Consider the following 22,528-nt stretch of genomic DNA (forward strand, 5'->3'; position numbering starts at 1 on the left):
TTTTGTATACTGTACAGTACTGTATAGAGTACAGTAGTCCAGTATCTTTATATCAAGCCCAGGATGTCCGGAAGCAAGTATAAAAACAGCAGTGATATATATAGCCGATTGTGTTAGTTGGGTATCTAGGCTAACTTCGTTGGACTTAGGAACAAATTGGACTCACGAACATGCTCTCGGAACAGAACTCATTCGTATATAGGGGACTTACTGTATATACATTCTTCAGTTACTTTCTTCTTTCACTCAATCTTATCTTTTCAGCTCATTCTAGGTTGATCCATATTATTACAGCATGTTCATTTTCACTATATAGTAACACATTGTATAGATATACTACACTTTTTAAATTGATAGAACTGTTGATAGATATCCTTTCTTGTGAGTATCTTTTAGTTTTCATAAATCTTTCATGTATGCTTGTAAAGACTGTGTAAACTACAATTTGGGGATTCAGTTTTCAATATATGGCTATTAGATCAAGTTTATTAATTTTGCTATTTAAGATTTTTCTGTTCCTACTGATTTTTATCTGCTTGACCTACTAATTTCTGGCAGAGATGTGTTAAAATTTCCTCTCTAATAGTGGATTTATCAATTTATCCTTATCAGTTTTTAATGTATATATTTATAAGTTGTGTTACTAAATGCATAAAAAATGTCTTTTCTCTTCCTAGTGAACATAGACTTTTATTATTATTGAGTGACCCTCTTAATGCTAATAATCTGTTTTACTTTAAAGTCTATTAGATCTAACGTTAATATAATTACTCCAGCTATTTGGGGGCTGGTAAATCATTTGCATATCTCTTCCCATTCTTTGAAATTTAATTTTCCTCATTTTTATGTTTTGGATGTGTTTCATGTAAACAGCATATAACTAGTTTTTTTCCCCCTTAATACAGCTTTTATTCTTTTAAGATTATAAGGTAGTCTTGGAAGAGAAAGGAAAAAGGAACCTGGGCTTATTTGCCTCCCTGAAAGGGTTATTTTTGGTTGTTAGTCAGGGTGCCACTTCCCTAGGGTAAATAGCTGCAGTGAGGGAATAGCAGAATCTCGTTCTCTTAGATAACTCACCCCTCTTCTGGTTGCACCCTGGGTATGGAGCTAAGCAGTTTCTTAAACGAATGCTCCAACCTAAAACTGTACCTTTATCAATGCCTTTTGAGACCTTGCAATTGTTGATAAGTTTTTGGTGTGTGCTTATTTTTAGCTACATGTTTTATTAACCTATCATAATTCAATACAAAATTATTTTCACATGTTACAAAATTTTTGATCCTCCCAGAAAAGATTTTGCTTCTTCATCTAAGTCCCCTTTTTCACTTTGCTTATACTTCTATTTGTTACAACTCATATTCTGATTTTTATTTTAAATTGCCTTCTCCCATAATAAATTATGAATTCATTGAGAACAGGGACTGTGTCTTATTTATATTTGTATACTCCAGGCCTCATGTTGTACTTTTTACTGGACCTTACACATAGTAGAAAATTAATAAAATGTCAGATGAAAAAAATGAATGAACACATGAATTAAATAACTAAACATTAGCTATCCTGTGTTGGAATTTAAATATCACAGCATTCTTATTCTGACCTTCAGTCTAAACATTTAAAAACCTATTACTTAGAGTAAGAGCATTTTGGATATTAAGATTTAGAAGTCATTGTATCCATTAGGATTCTTTCAGTTGTAAGTAATTGAAACTCAACTAAAATATGATTGTATAAATACGTAAGAAGTTTAGGAATTCAAACACAACTATACCCAGGACCCCCCAAAATATTGTAAGAACCAAATCACTCCATTTGTTAATTCATTGATTTCATTCTCAGGTTCTCTCCCCTTCATAGTTTCCTTCTGTTTAGGTTTACATCAGCCTTAATGCTATTCTGTCCTTCCAGTTTTTCCACTGTAGTCCAAAATTCTCTTTAGTTGGACTAACTTGGGTTTCTGGCTCATTACTGAACCAACCACTGTTTCTAGTGATATAGAATATGCTGACTTAGGTCCCTGTCACATGTCCACCCTTAAATTTAGTCAGGGGTAGAGTCACCTCCCCTCAAACCACATGGGGAAAGACTGTTTCCTTAAGGAAAATTAGGATGCTTTTGCCTGAAAAAAGATGAATATATGTTGGACTTACATAGAACAGTATATGCTCATTTCAATAATCCATCTCTTCCTATTAAAAGTAAGAAAGCTGTACAAAACATCTAGGTTATTGCCTAAACTGATGCAGTTTCTTGAATGGTGCTTATGTACAGAATAAGCCTGTGATAATATATTACAGACTTTTAAACCGATGAAGAGTTTTTCATTTTTTGATTGTGTTAGAACATAGCAATGATAGACCAAGATATATCATGAAGGAAAGATTCTCATGCAGTTTTGTCACTCTGCTCCATTCCAAACTAAAGATCAGTCACATGGGTAGATCTGCTATTTGGCATAGTTATTTGTTACAGTTAAAAATTAGATAAAACCATTTAATGGTTATAGACTTACTAAAAGCAATAATGCAAAGGTAGTTTTTAAAAGAGATTTACTTAAAACTTTGACACATTGCATAGTTAGGGGAACAGAACAAAACGAAAAATGTTGCCATGTTGAAGAGATGATATACAGTGTTTTCTGAAATAGGAAGATTTTTGTTTTAGTTACTTGGATGAATTGTTATTCAAAGAGCATTTGAGGACTTCCCTGGTGGTCTAGTGGTTAGGACACTGCACTTCCACTGTAGGGGGTGCAGGTTCGATCCCTAGTTGGGGAACTAAGGTCCCACATGCTGCATGGCACAGCCAAAAAAAAGTAAATTTAAAAAAAAAAAAGAGTATTTGATTTTTAACAACATGCATTTAGATTAACAAAAGTTTTATTTTAATCTTGAAATTCCTAATCATATTCAGATTGTTACTTTCTTCTGCAAATTTTCCTCTCTTTTCACTAGCCTGCATCAAGAAAGGAAGTAAGTTGAACATTTCATATGAATAATGTGTTCCAGACTTTGCTAGTCCCTTAACAGATATTAAAACACTATATATCTTCTCCATCTGTTTTCAGACTTTGTGAACACTCTATTATCTTTTTATTGTACTAGTATCAGATTAACAGTTGGGCCTATTGCTTTAAATTTAGGAGTTTTTTGTTTGTTTGTTTGTTTGTTTTTGCGGTACGCGGGCCTCTCACTGCTGTGGCCTCCCCCGTTGCGGAGCACAGGCTCCGGACGCGCAGGCTCAACGGCCATGGCTCACGGGCCCAGCCGCTCCGCAGCATGTGAGATCTTCCCGGACCGGGGCACGAACCCATGTCCCCTGCATCAGCAGGTGGACTCTCAACCACTGGGCCACCAGGGAAGCCCCAGGAGTACTTTATATGAAAAGGTGTCTCCATACAGAGCAGATTATGTGAACATTAACATACTGTTTAAAAGTAAGTTTATCATATGTTTTCCAACTTTTTGGATGGCAGGCAGTTTTCTGCTTATCTATCCTCCCATCCCATTTTGATAACTTCCTAATGGGAAATGAGTGGTACCAAATAGTATTGCACATCTGAGATTAATGCCTATTGAAACTGTTTTAATTGAGCTTAAAATTTTATTGTGTGTCCTTATATTGCTTTACAGGGGCTCATTGGAAATAGAGGGCCTCCTGGACCTCCTGGTCTCAAAGGAACTCAGGTATGAAGAAACTAAATATCCAGTAAGCAATTTTTTAATTCAGATTTTCCTTTTTTATTTTTTGTGGGACTTTAGTTTTTGCTCAAAGAAAAGTTTGCATTAGTATGGACAATTTTTGCCATCGAGGATTTCAAGTTACCATTTTATATTCACAGTTATGGAATGGAATTTGGAATCGTTTTAATGTTCTGAATTCATTAAGTGATTTATGTAGTGGTGTCCATGGAATGTCCGAAGAATCTGAGCCTAGAATCTCACTTATATGTACCAGAATTTATATTTACCATTTGTGTCTATTTTATATTTCTAACCCATATGTTATATTTTAATTGAATTATGAACTGAGCAAAATGTTTTTAAATAAGTAAAATAGAATATATGATTTATAAAGAGGTCTGTAAATGTTCAGATGTGGTAAATATGAACTATTTATTTAAAGGTAAAAAATCAGTATGTTTAGAAAATATGTCAATAAATAGAATAAACACATTTATTACTTTTTAATTCTCTTAGAGAAAAAGTATAAAAATTATTTGTTTTAAGTTTCTCCATTCTCTATCCACCCATACAGTGTTTAATCCTTAGAAGAATGCACAAAATTTTATATTTTATGACATTCTAACTGATTTGATCCCAAAAATATTGGATCTGTAAATTAGACAAAAAGAAACTCTAGACATTAAGCTCCATTTGGGTAAGATCTGATATACCTTTATCTCTAAGGCTTAAGACAGAACTGAGACTCAAAAACATTTGCTGAATGAATTAAGTATCAGAATGTGCCAAGAACAAACATGTTCTGTACCAATAATTTTTTAATATACCAATGTGTATTGATTTCCATCTATTAAGAACTTGAGTTTCTCTCTATGTCAGAGATATTGAGCCCAAGAAGGTAAAGGCTGTCCATAATTCACAGTCTAAGTGATTCCTAATCCTGATTTTTGTGATGCCCTAATCACTTTCACTCTTAGCTGCCCTCAATTTTCTATATTTAACTTATATCATCTACCAATTGAAAAATAACACAGTAGTACAATACATATCCCCCTTAATGTAGATATGAGGTTGTCACACAAAAAATTTAAACATTATAGGGTGATATAGTTCTAAAATACAAGAAAATCACAGTATTATTTTTATTACATCTCAGAAAGTGCTTCAGATTTCAGAATAAATGGAATAAGGTTTACATTTTTAAATACTTATATCAGGCCATGACATGTTCTGATCTTCTTTTTTAAGGGAGAAGAAGGACTAATTGGATCCTTTGGAGAACTGGGGCCAAGAGTAGGTATCATATAAATAATGTTCAAAGCGTGCTTCTCTTAAAGCAACTGTTTTGTAAATGTTTTTTAATGGTACCAAATTTTAAGTTATAGCAAAGAGCCAAGATTATAACAAACTATAGCCATACAATCTCCCCAAATAAAATAGACCTATAACTAAAATTTTCCAGGGATATTTTAAATGATATTATGCCTGTTACATATTTACTTATTCCTTCACTTCCTTCAGTCTTACAGTTTTAGTAATTTGTACAATTTATTTATAAAGTTTCTCAAAATGTAATATGAAGCTAAATACATTAACCATTTTAGTAATATTTTGGAAATTTCTGTTTTCTGAGTTTGTCAGTAAAATTATGGAAAGCAAATAAGACGTAGTTTCTGTCCAACTTTTTTTTCCGATAATATTCTGTGGTAATACATGAATTTCTTATTTTCAAGTTCTGAAGATGAATTTTTAAAGAATTTGGGGATGCATGACAAAAGTTTACAATATCATGAAGTAATTAAGATGTGTGCAACACATTTTAAGAGGCATTATTAGACTCACATGAAATACATCTCATTCTTTACTTGAGAACATCATATTTTACAGTTTCTTACAGTATTTTTACATTTAAAGAGACAGTAATTCTTTCTTTTGCACCTTTACCTAACTAGCACATATACTGCCACTCTCTTATTGAAAGAAAAAGAAGAGTTGTTTTTGTTGTTTTTTTCATTTTTTGTGAAGTGAGTTATATAACGGAAAGACCATTGTTATTTGTGCTCCAGTATAATTGGTCTTATTTAAAATTTACTTCTCTAGAAAACAGGAAAACCATGTTCTCCTCTTGTCTACTCAGTCATAATATTTGTTATTAATTGTTGCTACTATTAGTTGAATACTAATTTAGGCCTAGTGTTGCTCTAAGTTTGTCACAGGAATCATCCCTAATCTGAAACCAACCCTGCAAGATATTGACTGCATTTTTAGATTAAAAAAAATAAGGCTTTAATATTATATGCTTAAGCATAACATGCTCAAATAACCATAATATGACAGAACTTAAACAGGACCAAAAGCGATGGCTCCAATACTGATGCTCTGAATCGCTTGATTTCAAAAAGACTATAGATATGCCAATGCCTGATACCAGTGAGATTCTTTCCATAATGTAGATAATGATGTATAACTATTTCTTAATATACTGCAGTGCCTGAGTATTACATTATTAAAGATGAAAGAAATATTCCTGCTAAGGCTTTTTCCAGACAGTGTGAATAAAATGTATTATTAATTATTTTGTAAATATCAAAGTCCTGTAATGATTTAGACTCTTAACTACATTTCTTCTTTTATATGTGCAAATTGATTAGAGAGCAATTGATATTTAACAATAATAGGATAATTTTTTAATTCTTTGCTCTATTTTGTGCTTGGTAGGGAACGACTAGATAATTTCAAGCAAGGCAGAGACCAAAATTAGAACAACTTTTTGAGTGGAAGTCCTAAATATAATTTTAAGTTGCTAAAGTTTTGGTATGTAGTCAAAACAGAATGAGAGCCAGAGGGTTGTTTTGTTTTGCTTTATTTTATTTTAAGAAAGAAAAATATGTGAGTACTTGTTAATGAATAGGAGTAATAAAATCCAAATATATAATGCCTAGTAGATATTATAAATTAGTATTCTTTTTAGCAATCTCCCCACACACTTTTTCTACTCCTAGAACACATTGGTTGAGGCACAGTGATCTCCTTAATCAAATCTTGTGTAATCAGACATCAGTTGTTTGATATTAGAAACCACATACTGTAGATTACTCCAGGATATTGACTTTCTCTCCTCAGGGATCTTATCCTCTACTCTGTTCAGCTACTTACTGCTATGGTGAAACCCTTGACCTTGTCATTACCAGTAAGAGCAACCTCTTCATTTTCAGTTTTAAACTTCTCATTCCCCAACCATCATCCCCTTTCTTTCTGGTGCATTCTTTCTTGTAACCCAATCCAACAGTCCCAAGAGAAATTTCAATTCATTGATTCTAATGCCATTCCATTACTCCTTATCTGTCTCATCACCACATATCCCTACTCATCATGCTTAAAACATTGTAATTATTCCTTTGATAACATTCTGAATTCTATTTCCATACCCATTTACTTTCACATTTTTAAATCATTATTTTATACTTTCTCCTCAACTCCATTTACTTCTGTTAGCCCTTTACCTCGCATCTTAGTTCCCTGAGAAGGTTGAAGTAATCAGAAGAGAACTTTCACAAGTTTCTACTGTCAATGCTATCCCACTCCCTGTATCTATGCCATTTACTGTGCCTTCTCTCTTGTTATTGTGGATGAACAGGCCAGTTTTCTAGGTAAGGTCAAAATTTCCATTCATTCACTACATACTACATCGTCTTGCCTACTGAAGAACATTGATCCAGCAATTTTCCCCACTCTCTCCTGCATCTTAATTTTGTTCTCTTTAATGGATCAATCCTATCAGCATATAAACATACTATTATTTCTTCTGGCTTAAAAACAAAAACAAAATTTGTATTGACTCCAGTTTTCCTTCCAGGTTTTACTTTTCTCTCCTTCCCTTTTCGGGAAAACGTCTCAAAAGTATTGGATTAACATGCTTTTTCCAATTTTTCTCCTCACCCCGTCTGCTGAAACCATTCTTGTCCCCACCACTCTGAAACAGTTGATTTTATGAAGGTCATTAATGACCTCCATGTTGCTGAATTTAGTGATCATTTTTCAGTCTTCATATTACTCAATATTTTTATCCCTCAGATTTGACAAGATCACTCTCCTCCTGGAAAGACTTTCTTCATTTGTATTATCTTCCTCCTAGTTCTCTGGCAGCAGATTTGCATATTTTCCTCATTTCTTCAAATTCTAAATTTTAGAGTACCCCAGGGCTTGGTTTGTGGACTGCTCTTTGCTATCTACACTCACTGCATAGATGAGCTGGTCCATTCTTTTGGCTTTAAATGTCATCAAAATGCTGGTGATTTCCAACACTATGTGTTCAGTTCAGAACCTTCTACCCCTAAACTCTGCTCTTGTATTAACTACCACAAGATCTCTCCACTTAGATGTCTAACAAGATTATCAAACTGAAATGTCCAAAGCTAAACTTTCAATTTACCCTTGAAACCTGTTCTCCCACAGTCTACCTCATTTCATTTGGCCCTTTAGTCAGGTTAAAGCTGAATGAACTCATTCTTGAGTTCATTCTTGACTCTTCTCTTTCTTTCACATTCCACACATGACCCATCAGCAATTCCTGGAAGCTCTGCTTTCAAACTATATACAGAATCTTACCACTTCTCACAGCTTCCTCTGTTCCCACTGTCGTCTCTCACTTGGATTATTGCAGTAGGCTCCTCTTTGGACTCCCTGCTTCTGCTCTTACATCACAGTGATCCTGTTAAAACATAGATCCTGGCGCTTCTCTTCTCAAAGCCTGCTAGGAGTTAAAGCCACTCAGAGTTAAAACCAAAGCCCTTACTGTAACCTGCCAGGCCTTTCATGACCTGGCTTCATATCCCCCATTCCCTTCTTATCCCTCATCTTCTTACTCATCTCCTCTCTTACTCTCTCCAGCTGCATTGACTCTTCATCGTTTCTCCAACACACAGGCACATTCTTGCCTCAGGGCCTTTACACATGCTCTTCGCTTCTCCTTGGAATGCTCTTCCTTCAAATATCCATGTAACTTGTGCCTTTTTAAAAGTCTTTACTCAGTTGCCACCCTCTCAGTGAGGTCTTTTTGGCAGTCTTACCAAAAATTTTAACAAAACTACCACAATAGTTTATATCTCCCTTCCTGCTTAATTTGATGTTCTTCAAATTTACCACTACCTAAGATACTAAGTATTTTACTTATTTTTTTAATTATCTTATCCTAGAGCTGTGCATGGCAAGTAGACAGTCAAACATGGTAGAATGAATGGCTAATGAGTTTGATGAAATGCATTTATCTAATAATTTTGAAGTGTTTCATCTCATAAGATAGTCTGAATTTCATAAATTAGGAACTTTTCAAAAATAAGAATGATTAAACATATCCTTTTTTTTTTCCTGTTCTCTTCTAGGGAAAACCAGGTCCAAAGGGGTATGCAGGTGAATCAGGACCAGAAGGCTTGAAGGTAAAGCAACTGACTTTATTACCAGTTACAAAGTATAATTTTCAAAAAGATAAAGTTAGGACTTTCATAACAATATAAAATAAACACATGTCAAAGATTTTATTCAACTCGTTAATTGAAGGAACCAGTCATATGTTAAAACTTGTTCAAATATTGAATAGCATTTGAAATGCTATATGTCTTTATATCTATATCTGTATCTGTATACACGCCTATAAATATCTATGACTATAACTATGTCTATGTAATTGGATATGCATTTTAGTAAAGGAATGTTCAGATGTGTAGTTAGATACAGGACAATAAACCATAACTTTGAAAGCTGTCTATTCCACTGGACAGAAATCTACAAGTTACTATAACTTCACTTAAAAAATTTATGTGTGTGTATGTGTGTGTGTGTGTGTGTATTTTCACTAAGTCTGGGTCCTTTCATCAATAATATACAGTAAGTCTAAGTAAGCACATACCCTGCATAATCATTGGGTGTTCTTCATACTTTTATGACATTGAAAAAATGTGTTACCTACTCTCTTGCTTTGTTTTCAAGTACTATATGATTTTTTTATAGCACTAACAAATATAAAGTAAGGCAGTGGTTTTATATGTACAGCATTAAGGTCTGAAAGAAGCTAACTTATAAGAATTGGTGACTTGCACAAATTTAAAATTCAATGAAAAATTGAATTGCATCACAGATTTATTGCTAAATTTCCTAAAGCTAGAGTTCATTATTTATTTTAAACTCTTCATTTTTGTGATATAGGCACTAAGGAAAAAACCAAACAACACTTTTTGAGGTCAATTAATAAAGAAATATGAGCTAAAATATTTTTTATTGTGTCAGCATGTTTGTTGCTGAAATTATCTTGGGAGAGTATGTGTACCTGACTCTCAAGTTACATAGAAAAACTCCCAGAAAATAGAAGCATATTTATAACTAGAAGACTTAATTCTCCTTTACTGTATTTAATCCCTGTACTGCCAAATAGCTCTAAAAAATCCACCTGTGAGCTACCACCCAGTCAAACTGGCAAGAGACCAATCTCAGTCATTATTGACATCCTGCCTTCTCCATAGAATTACACCAGCATCTAGGTTGCATCTGTGTTACCTAGGAAGTGAAGGAAGTTCTTTAATGTTCAGTCCTCATACTTGTCTCTGAAATTTCTTCCTTGGTATATTACATAGCTATTCACTAGGACCTGGCACTCCCTTAGGGGAACCTGGCACTCTGGGGAGCACTTGGGGGTTGGTTAAGGGTCACTGCCTTTCACAGAACTCTAGGATCTCTATTCTCTCCCTAGGCCTGGGGAATTATTCCTCTCTGTCTCTTTTTGCCCTCAAAGACAACTCACCTCCTATATTCAGGCTCTTTGAAAACTAAAACATGAATGTAGGTAATCTGCAAGCAACTTTTGCTTTCTGCCTGTTAACACAGACCTCCCTTAAGACTATGTATCACAAAGGGTGCATCTCCCTAGTTGGAATTTGACAGGGGTGTTGGGTAAGGAGGAGAAAATAAAAGAAAATTAATTATATATATGTATATATACACATACATATTATGTATATATTTGTATATATATGCATAAAATCCTGCCACATTATTTTCTACAAAAGCTGTCTAATGAACTATCAGTCAAAAACTAGGATTTCCAACCTACTACTACAATGTTTTATTCTTTACTATTTATCTAAATGTGTACAGAAATAGAAAAGAAAATTTTTATAGTCTTTGAAAGTTTATTTCAAACTGATTACCTATATGAATATTAGGTTTCAGTGCTTAAAATCAGCACCATCCAATAGAGTATGTAATACGAATCACAGATGTGAGCCACAGTAAAAAAAAAAAAAAAAAAAAAAAAGAAAAGAAATAGGAGTGATTAATTTCAGTAATATATTTTATGTAACCCAAGATATAAGAGTATTATCATTTCAACATGTAATCAATATTAAAATTATTAATGATATTTTTTTGAAGTCTTTGAAATATAGTGTGTGTATTATTCTTACATCACATTTCAGTTCAGACCAGTTAATTTCAAATGCTGAGTAGCTACATATCATGAATGGCTACAGTACTGTTCAGTGAGTTTAACTACCCCACACTGCAATATAATTATTAATTTTTAGACAGCAGTTGATGGTTTAATTTCCTATCTCTGGTATAGATAAAATGTACATTCCTGTCAGATTAACTATATGTGGTACCCTGAACTTAATCTTCTACATTCATTAATCTGTGCTTTTGTTCAGCCTTTGCTCATGCCATTCCTCACCACTAAAAATGGCTCTTTCTCCTCACCAGTGTAAAAATCACCTATTCTTCAGGGCCCAACTCAAATACAGTTTCATAATTTATTATTTGAAACCATTAATATTTGGATTTTAAAAGGTTATATATATATATATATATATATATATACACATACATACACACACACTGTATTTTACTTAACACTGCCAGCTATGGGACAGCACAACCGTAATCAGACACATTGATATTTCTATGGTGAAATGTAAGGAGGTTCAGATTAATCAATCTATATCAAGACTATAAGTAACCTCACTCAGATCAGGTAAAAGCATTACTATCAAATAAACACAGGTTACGTTAAGTTAAGTTTGCCACTAAATGTGTTGTGGAGAACTTTGGGTTTTCAGAGCTTTAGGGACGGCAGAACTGCAGTTAAGATTATGAACACGCATTGCTTCTCCAGTGAAGCCAGCTCTAGCTGCATGCACACACAGGGTGCCTGTGCCTAGGAACTCCTTTACTACTTAACTGTAGCGTGAGTTCTGTTCTGCTTGTTCTGCTCAGCATTGTGAGATACCTTATCTACTGAAGCAAAGAGAGTGTTCCTGCGTGCAAGGCCTTTATTTTCATTCTTCTTAGTATCTTCTACAGTGGCAGCCTACTACTCTGCCATTTTTAGAGTATACCTCAGTAGATACTGTATTTTTAAAATTTTATTTGTAAAAGTGTTTTAAAAGTGATTAAAAGTCATAAATAGAAGAATGTAATTTAAGAAAACAAGTTAATAGTATTTGAATGAAAATACAGGAAAGACTACATTCCATACAAATACTGTAACAAGAGTTTTGAATAACTGAAAATTTCTTTGTGATTTTCTAGGTTATAACTAGATAATTACATTAAAATGAAAACAGGAGCAATATTGAGAGTAATCTTGTTTGAGAAATAATCATTTTTGCAACTTTATATTCTTTATTAACAGGGAGAAGTAGGAGATCAAGGAAACATTGGGAAGATTGGTGAAACAGTAAGCTTATTTTATGCTCTTATTTTCAACTTTTAAATCATCTTGTGAGCATTTTTAGGAATCATGTTAGCATGATCTATGCTTATAAAATTCAGAATACAAAATACTTATCCACTACAAATTTAAATTCATTGGTGATGTGACAAAACCTACTCTACAAAAGAGAAATGAGGGAAAACACAGATACTGATAGTTTTATCCAATATAAATTACATTTGTGATCTCAGGAACATTCTTGTATCTAATATTTGGTCTTTCCATTTAGTTCTGATCATTTCAAACTAAATTTGACCATAACATTTTTCATGATTAAAAAGCTACAAATCATCAAACCATAAAATATTATAATAGGTGGAAGATATTTTTTTTTTGTATTTGAAAGATTGGAGTAAACCATGAGGTAATTCATTGGGAAACATAATTTCTTTCCTCAAAAATTTGGCTTGTTTAAATTTACATTATTGAGGAAGTAGGAGGCTTCATGTTGTATTTGAATCAGGTATGTTAGGGGTAATTTTCTTTTTTTCTATGGGACAAGTCAGCTACAATATTCTCTAACAAATGAACCTACATAACATACAAAGTGGTGAATTAAATTAATGAAAGACAAGTGACTTTATCTACAGAGTGTGCTGGGTTGTCACAAAGAAAGTGATACTGTTTAATAACAATATTTATTTAATAGGTTAAATGAGCAAATATAATTTTCTATAACCTATCTTACAACTTAAATAAAAATAAATTTTCTTAAAAATTGTTTTGTGAGCTTAAATAATTAAATATATTTTCTAGCCTGGTAGTAAAACAGCAATACATTTCTGATACTTTTAATTTTTGTCACTAATTCTTAATAAAAATAGGGAGATGATCCATTTAGTCTTAAAAGATCATTGCCATACCATTTAATCCTGAGTCACTAGAAGGTGAATATTTTTTTCCTTTTTTTTTAACCAAAAGGGAAATTTCAATGGAGTATTTATATAAATTCAATTATTCAAGGCTTCTCATCAAATATGAATGTAATCTGTATTTCTCTGTCATTCAAATTTTTTAAAATTTAATTTAAAGAAATGAAATTCTGCCATTTCTGAGTGACAAATTGCTTAAAAATATATATAAACTAAAATTTATAGCCAAACTTAAAGTAACAATGAAGAACATTTTTCTTAAAATAACACATATCAAACTTCTAAGTTTTATTTGCTTAATAATGTTGGACTGGTTCCACATAGTATAGGAACCCATCACCAGTGCTGTCCAAAGAGGAAATGGACTATTTTGGCAGGTAGCAGATTTCTGTTATTGGAGGGAAATTAACAATTATGGATCATTCTCTATGTGCCAGGCATAATGCTATGTGATATTCTACATTGTGGAATTTCATTTAATTCTCAAACAATTTTAAAAGACACATTTTGTTGTTCCAGTCTTTGAAATGAGGAAACTGAAACACAGTAAGTAACCTGTTCAGAGTTACATAGCTGATCAACAGCTGAACTAAGATTTAAACCCATAGCTCCAAACTCAGAATCCAGATCTCAAAATCCAAAGCATTATACCATGCTGGGGATTTTTTTTCCAGCTTTATTGAGGTATAATTGACAAATAAAATTTAAGATATTTAAAATGTATGTGATGATTTGATATGCATATATATATATTGATACATTGTGAAAGGATCCCCCCACTTCCATCAAGTTAATTAGCATAGCTGGGGATATTTTAATATTAGCTGAAAGCCACTTGGCCTAGATTTTATAGAGAGGTTTTAGGCATCAGATAAGTTATGAAACAAAAGGACCTTTCCAACTTTGAGGTTCCATCTTCCTCATTAAGGATGGGAGATAAAGGCTTTTTAAAAACTTTAGTGGTTATATTGAATTAATTAAGATATATAAAACACCTGAGAATATTTTTGACTCTTGATAATTCCCAACTTCTAGTTTATCGTATTAATTTCAAAATCTTAGAAATATAGTTCATCTAATCCAGAGTTCTGTTAAAACTCTCAAGAGATATGGGAAAATATGATTGCACTTCATGATGTCAGTCTTGTAATTTGGGGATATCTAAGGTTAGTTGTAATTGCATAGCTAGTTTTTATTTTTCCCAAACTTTTTGTATGGTCATTTAATTCCCTTTTAATAACCTCCTCAAGTTTTGTTTCTTTCTAGATTCATACAAATTAGAACCCAATTTGTGATAGAGAGTGCCAAACACAGTGGTCCCATCTCATGTCTATATACCTCTTGCATTTACTTACTATAGGCAAAGAATTAATTTCTATAAATGTGCCCTAAATAAGTCTCTAATTTCAAAGAAATTATCCTCTATGTTCTAGCATTCTTTTATGAATAAACCTGGAATTATCCCACCTTAATTGCCAGTCCTCTCTGTCTTTAATTCTCTAGGCTGAAAGTATTTGAAGAGCTGTAAAAGGGAAGAGAATATACTTTTTCAGTATTGGTCAAGAGACCAGAATTAAAATCAGTATATAAGCCTCATAAGGGAACAGACATTATAATGGATAGACATTATAAGGGAACAGCTTTTTTTGTAGGCAAAAATATTTTAATAGAATTCCTAACACTCAGACTCTTCCACAGAGTGATTCAACACCTCATCCTTAGATTTGGATGACTTTCTGCAATCATTTGTTCAGCAGATATTTATATTTATATTCAGGCAGATTCATTGAACATTTGATCCCTGCTTTCATGAAATTTATAGTCTATCAGAGGTTTGACAAACATTAAATAAATAATCACATAAAAGATATAATTATAAACTGTAATACATTCTCTAGATGAAAATTTTAACAGACTGTGACAAAGTTGCCAAATTTAGATCAGGAGATGAGGGAAGACTGTTTTGAAATGCTGTATGAGCTGTGACTGTAAAGAATTGTATGAGTTAGCTTGGGAAGAGTGGGGGGGAAAACTACTCCTGGAATATGCAATATAACATACTTCCCACCTGTGCCCCTTGCCTTGCTTTAGACAAGTCACTTAATTTCTCTAAATATTTGTTTTCTCAACAGTAAAAGTATGAAAATAATAACTACCTCATAGAGTTTCTTATGAGGATTAAACATGATAATGCACTTAAAGCGCTTATCACAGAGCTGGTCACATAGTGAAAACTTGATAAACGTTAGCTGTAATGGCCGTGGTGGTGGTTATTCTTATATGTGATGGTTCTAAATAGGAAAGCATTTAACTGTTTTGAGGAACTGAAAGAAAGCCAGTGTGGATAGACCTTGGTGAACCAAGGGAAAAGCAGTATTAGGTGGTATTAGTGAAGGAGGCAGGAGCCAAATCATTCAGGACCATGTTTATTATTTTGGACTTGGTCCTAAAGTAGATGGAGAATCATTGAAGTATTCTAAGTAAGCCAATGACATGATTTAATTGGTGTTTTAAGATCACTCTGTAGCAGTGGATTGGGAACTTAGAACACGGTTGTGAGCAGCAGAAGTAGAAGTGGGTAACCAGTTAGGATGCTATTGCAGTAGACTAAACGAGGAAGAAAAATGACGGGCCAGATGATGGCAGTGGAGATAAGTGGATGTATTTGAGATCTGTTTAAGGTGACAGTTTGGACAAAGGCTGCAATAAAAGGGAATGATTCTAATCAGTCCCCAGCATACAATAGACCTTTGATTACTATTTATGATTATCAGGAGAATTCTGGAAGTGTAAGGAATTGGTATTTATGATGTTTAAGGATAATTCCAATTCTAAGAATCTATGACTCTCTTCTAAGAATTGTAATGTTTTCTAGTCTTCCTCTCCTCTGCCAATTTGGCTTCTTTTCTCTGGCTGTCTTTCTGCAGTTGGAACAAACAGAGCTAGAATAAATATTTTAGGGGCAGTGGATCCACAGCCTTCTCCATGAGTGGGATAACTTTATGTTTTCTTTATTTTTGATGATACTCAAAACTATGCAAGCTTTTTTCAATAGAAGGAAACTGGGGTGTCTTTGGAAAATGATCAGCAGTCACTCCCAGGATCCTTTTCTAGTCTGTTATTTTAAAGATAAAATTTGGAATTTTTTTTCATTAAGTGACCTTGATTACATTAAATTCAGATGCCGTTTTTCTGCCCACTTGAAGAGCTCCTCATGATTGTCCTATACTCTGACCAGACTCTCTTTATATCTCTTAAAATATAATCCAACTATTTGATTTCACCTCATTTACTCCTTAATTTATCCATTTAGCAGATTTCATAAGTGATCTACCATGTCCTCTCTGTTATTCTGCCTGCCCCCTGGTGTGCTAGTGTATAGTAAATGACTGATGAACAGAAAGGAAGAGGAAGAGGAAAGGCCATGCATAATCCTCAAAATCAGGTAATCCAGTTCTCATTATAAAACCTTTAGAATCAGAGAACTTCTGTTGGCTGATTCTAAGCTGGATTATAGCCAATTCATTCAAGACCAAGTAGAGGTGGAGTCAGAGGAGGAAATTAAAAGAAGTCTATTTTCTGAAGACCTATTATCTCATTTAATCTTGAAACAACCCTTGTAAGATAAATCTTACTGCCATTCTATAAGTGAGGAAACAGATTTATTGAAGTTATGTGATATGTTCAAATTCACAGCTAGTAAGCAAATGTGAATTCTCTAATTCCAGTTCTAAGGTTCTTTTCTCTGCATCAGGAAATCATCAGTTTGTCCTGTTTTTAATTGCATCCTTGAAGTGCATTTTTGTGAATCAATGGTTAGAAAGATTTAAAAGATTTTGAAGGATCTGGAAGAAAATATTTTAGAAGTGCTCAACACAAAATCTCATTTGATACAGTGGTTAGTTTTGCTGCTTTCTCGTAGCATTACTGTGAAATTATTATCAAACTTGATACAAGCTGATTTTATTTAACAAGTTCCATTCTTTCTTTCATTAAGAGGAGAATGGTGGCTTTATGTGGACATACCTAAATCATAAAAAGTGACTCATATTTTCTTGAGGAAAAGTCCCAGACTTGGTGGCACCATTTAGCCAAACAGAAAGAACAAAGTAAAATTCTATCAATTGCCCCTCTGTAGGGCCTCTGTAGTGCCTTTATCTTAAAAAATGTCATCGGGCTTCCCTGGTGGCGCAGTGGTTGAGAGTACGCCTGCCAATGCGGGGGACATCCTCCTGGTCCGGGAGGATCCCACATGCCGCAGAGCGGCTGGGCCCGTGAGCCATGGCCGCTGGGCCTGCGCGTCCGGAGCCTGTGCTCCTCTCCCCAACGGGAGAGGCCACAACAGTGAGAGGCCCGCATACTGCAAAAAAAAAAAAAAAAAGTCATCTACTCGCTTCTGTTTTCAAGCTGCACATACCTGTAGCACACTGCAAAGCTGTGTATATCTCCTACCTGGCAGGGTGTGGTAATTTTTCTCAGAGAATGGAAAACTATATGAAATGTATATCCACAATGCATTCCATCACAAGAAGGATGTATACCTGAATATGATAAAAAAGAAAAGCTACAATTTATTGAAAATCTGTGATCTGCCAGATACTTTGCATATATTGTATCTTTTAATCCTTACAAAAGACATTGGGAAATATTCCTTTTTTATACAAAAGAAAACATGTTTCAGAGAAGTTAAACTTGTCTGAGGTCAGATAGTAAAGTAGCAGAGCTGGGATTGAAAAGGAGTTATGACTAACTTCTCCATGTCCCCATGCTTCCTCTTAACAGTGAAGTGAAGATTTCTAATTGTCTTTCTAATGACTACATATTGTCCCGTTATTACTGTATGAAGCTGAAAATTATGGGACCCCAATTACCACATGGTGGTTTGACAAGTGTCTCAAAAACATGTATGTGTTAAATTGTTATGTTTTAGGATCATGTATTTGACATTTATCATCTTTGAAATGTTTTAATAGCATCACTTAGTCAATTAAATGAATTAATTTCACTATACTATTAAGTCTGTGAAAATGTAGAACATTAAAAAAAAGTATCAATCAGTGAAATCAAAAGGGAAGATACAGAAAGTGTGTGGACATATTAGTGGATATGAACAGAGAAGATATATAATGTTATAATTCCAGGTAAATTGAAGGAAAGTGAAGTAAACAATTCTAAAAACACTACCATTCTCTAAAACCAGGTCCAAGGTGAACTATTACTTTAGAAATGAGATGCCAGTCGTTTTTAAATCTCAAACACAAGAGATTTATCCAAGAAAATGGAGTCAGCAAATTTCTAGGAACAGTTGAGGTGCTTACAAAGGTAGAAGGATTTTTGAGTCTTTTGGACTATAAGATACCCTATTTTCCTGACATTTATGACATCTCTTTATAAAAAGCAAAATAAGTTACTAAGAAAATAGCAAATACTATATTAGATGTGGTCCTATAGAACTTTTTTCTACAGCTACGAAAATTAGAGTATGGGAAAAATGATGACTATGGAAAATCGTTCATATCACAAACCCAAATGTGATAAGAGGTAGACCAAGAATAAATCACATGTAAGTGGTTATTAAGAAAAAAGCAACAAAACTTTTTAAAAAATTCACATGATTATATATAAAAGCTAAAGGGCAAAATTTATATCTATGGGGAAATGAGTGATACACATGATCCTGTGCTACAAGCTAAAAACACAGAAGTTATTGAAAGCCAAGCATATAAAGGCTTATATACTTTATTTTTTTATTATTTTTAAAAATGTTTATTATTTATTTATTTTCTTATTAGTCATCCATTTTATACACATCACTGTATACATGTCAATCCCAATCTCCCAATTCATCACACCACCACCCCCACCCCCCGCCGCTTTCCCCCCTTGGTGTCCATATGTTTGTTCTCTACATCTGTCTCAATTTCTGCCCTGCAAACCAGTTCATCTGTACCATTTTTCTAGGTTCCACATATATGCGTTAATATATGATATTTGTTTTTCTCCTTCTGACATACTTCACTCTGTATGACACTCTCTAGATCCATCCACATCTCTACAAATGACCCAATTTCATTCCTTTTTATGGCTGGATAATATTGCCTTGTATATATGTACCACATCTTCTTTATCCATTCGTCTGTCGATGGACATTTAGGTTTCTTCCATGACCTGCCTATTGTAAGTAGTGCTGCAATGAACGTTGGGATGCATGTGTCTTTTTGAATTATGGTTTTCTCTGGGTATATGCCTGGTAGTGGGATTGCTGCATCATATGGTAATTCTATTTTTAGTTCTTTAAGGAAAATTCATACTGTTCTCCGTAGTGGCTGTATCAATTTACATTCCCACCAACAGTGCAAGAGGGTTCCCTTTTCTCCACACCCTCTCCAACATTTGTTGTTTGTAGATTTTCTGATGATGCCCATTCTAACTGGTGTGAGGTGATACCTCATTGTAGTTTTCATTTGCATTTCTCTAATAATTTCATGTGCTTCTTGGCCATCTGTATGTCTTCTTTGGAGAAATGTCTATTTAGGTCTTCTGCCCATTTTTGGATTGGGTTGTTTGTTTTTTTCATATTGAGCTTCATGAGCTGTTTAAATATTTTGGAGATTAATCCTTTGTCCGATCATTCATTTGCAAATATTTTCTCCCATTCTGAGGGTTGTCATTTCATCTTGTTTATGGTTTCCTTTGCTGTGCAAAAGCTTTTAAGTTTCATTAGGTCCCATTTGTTTATTTTTGTTTTTATTTCCATTACTCTAGGAGGTTGATCAAAAAATATCTTGCTGTGATATATGTCAAAAAGTGTTCTTCCTATGTTTTCCTCTAAGAGTTTTATACTGTCCAGTCTTACATTTAGGTCTCTAATCCACTTTCAGTTTATTTTTGTGTTTGGTGTTAGGGAGTGTTCTAATTTCATTCTTTATATTTAGCTGTCCAGTTTTCTCAACACCACTTATTGAAGAGACTGTCTTTCCTCCATTGTACATCCTTGCCTCCTTTGTCATAGATTAGTTGACCATAGGTGTGTGGGTTTATCTCTGGGCTTTCTATCCTGTTCCATTGATCTATATTTCTGTTTTTGTGCCAGTACCATATTGTCTTGATTACTGTAGTTTTGTAGTATAGTCTGAAGTCAGGGAGTCTTGTTCCTCCAGCTCCATTTTTTTCCCTCAAGACTGCTTTGGCTATTCGGGGTCTTTTGTGTCTTCATACAAATTTTAAGATTTTTTGTTCTGCTTCTGTAAAAAATGCCATTGGTAATTTGATAGGGATTGCACTGAATCTGTTGATTGCTTTGGGTAGTATGGTCATTTTCACACTATTGATTCTTCCAATCCAAGAACATGGTATATCTCTCCATCTGTTGGTATCATTTTTAATTTCTTTCATCAGTGTCTTATAGTTTTCTGCATACAGGTTTTTTGTCTCCCTAGGTAGGTTCATTCCTAGGTATCTTATTCTTTTTGTTGAGTGGTAAATGGGAGTGTTTCCTTAATTTCTCTTTCAGATTTTTCATCATTAGTGTATAAGAATGTGAGATTTCTCTGCATTAATTTTGTATCCTGCAACTTTACCAAATTCATTGATTAGCTCTAGTAGTTTTCTGTTGACATCTTTAGGATTCTCTATGTATAGTATCATGTCACCTGCAAAGAGTGACAGTTTTACTTCTTCTTTTCCAATTTGTATTTCTTTTTCTTCTCTGATTACCATGGCTAGGACTTCCAAAACTATGTTGAATAATAGTGGTGAGAGTGGACATCCTTGTCTTGTTCATGATTTAGAGGAAATGCTTTCAGTTTTTCACCATTGAGAATGATGTTTGCTGTGGGTTTGTCATATATGACCTTTATTATGTTGAGGTAGTTTCCCTCTATGCCCACTTTCTGGAGAGTTTTTATCATAAATGGTGTTGAATTTTGTCAAAAGCTTTTTCTGTATCTATTGAGATGATCATATGGTTTTTCTTCTTCAATATGTTAATATGGTGTATCACATTGATTGATTTGAATATATTGAAGAATCCTTGCATCCCTGGGATAAATCCCACTTGATTATGGTGTATGATCCTTTTAATTTGTTGTTGGATTCTGTTTGCTAGTATTTTGTTGAGGATTTTTGCATCTATATTCATCAGTGATATTCGTCTGTAATTTTCTTTTTTTTGTAGTATCTTTGTCTAGTTTTGGTGTCAGGGTGATGGTGGCCTCATAGAATGAGTTTGGGAGTGTTCCTTCCTCTGCAATTTTTTGGAAGAGTTTGAGAAGGATGGGTGTTAGCTCTTCTCTAAATGTTTGATAGAATTCACCTGTGAAGCCATCTGGTCCTGGACTTTTGTTTGTTGGAAGATTCTTAATCACAGTTTCATTTTCATTACTTGTGATTGGTCTGTTCATATTTTCTATTTCTTCCTGGTTCAGTCTTGGGAGGTTATACCTTTCTAAAAATGTGTTCATATCTCCCAGGTTGTCCATTTTATTGTCATAGAGTTGACTGTAGTACTCTCTTAGGATGCTTTTTATTTCTGCGGTGTCTGTTGTAACTTTTCCTTTTTCATTTCTAATTTTATTGACTTGAGTCCTCTCCCTCTTTTTCTTGATGAGTCAGGCTAATGGTTTATCAATTTTGTTTATCTTTTCAAAGAACCAGCTTTTAGTTTTATTGATCTTTGCTATTGTTTTCTTTGTTTCTATTTAATTTATTTCTGCTCTGACCTTTATGATTTCTTTCCTTCTGCTAACTTTAGGTTTAGTTTGTTCTTCTTTCTCTAGTTCCTTTAGGTGTAAATTTAGCTTGTTTATTTGAGATTTTTCTTGTTTCTTAAGGTAGCCTTGTATAGCTATAAACTTCCCTCTTAGAACTGCTTTTGAAGCATCCCATAGTTTCGATCGTCGTGTTTTCATTGTCATTTGTGTCTAGGTATTTTTTTATTTCCTCTTTGATTTCTTTAGTGATCTCTTGGTTATTTAGTAACGTATTGTTTAGCCTCCGTGTGTTTGTGTTTTTTCCATTTTTTTCCCTGTAATTGATTTCTAATTTCATAGGGTTGTGGTCAGAAAAGATGCTTGATATGATTTCAGTTTTCTTAAATTTACTGAGGCTTCATTTGTGTCCCAAGATGTGATCTATCCTGTAGAATGTTCCGTGTGCACTTGAGAAGAAAGTGTAATCTGCTCTTTTCGATGGAATGCCCTATAAATATCAAT

At 33.7% G+C, this 22,528-nt stretch overlaps 1 protein-coding gene across 1 annotated transcript in view; it reads left to right on the forward strand.

The window, feature by feature from the left end:
* Positions 1-22,528, forward strand: part of COL24A1 (collagen type XXIV alpha 1 chain) — a 400,363-nt gene that overhangs the window by 181,872 nt on the left and 195,963 nt on the right. The window contains exons 21-24 of the mRNA XM_081222837.1: positions 3,633-3,686; positions 4,932-4,976; positions 9,065-9,118; positions 12,364-12,408. Of these exons, the coding sequence (XP_081078963.1) occupies positions 3,633-3,686; positions 4,932-4,976; positions 9,065-9,118; positions 12,364-12,408 (198 nt within the window). The remainder of the gene's footprint in view (positions 1-3,632; positions 3,687-4,931; positions 4,977-9,064; positions 9,119-12,363; positions 12,409-22,528) is intronic.

The sequence above is a fragment of the Mesoplodon bidens genome, assembly GCF_964165515.1.
Source record: "Mesoplodon bidens genome assembly, chromosome: 2".
NCBI classification, from domain to species: domain Eukaryota; kingdom Metazoa; phylum Chordata; class Mammalia; order Artiodactyla; family Ziphiidae; genus Mesoplodon; species Mesoplodon bidens.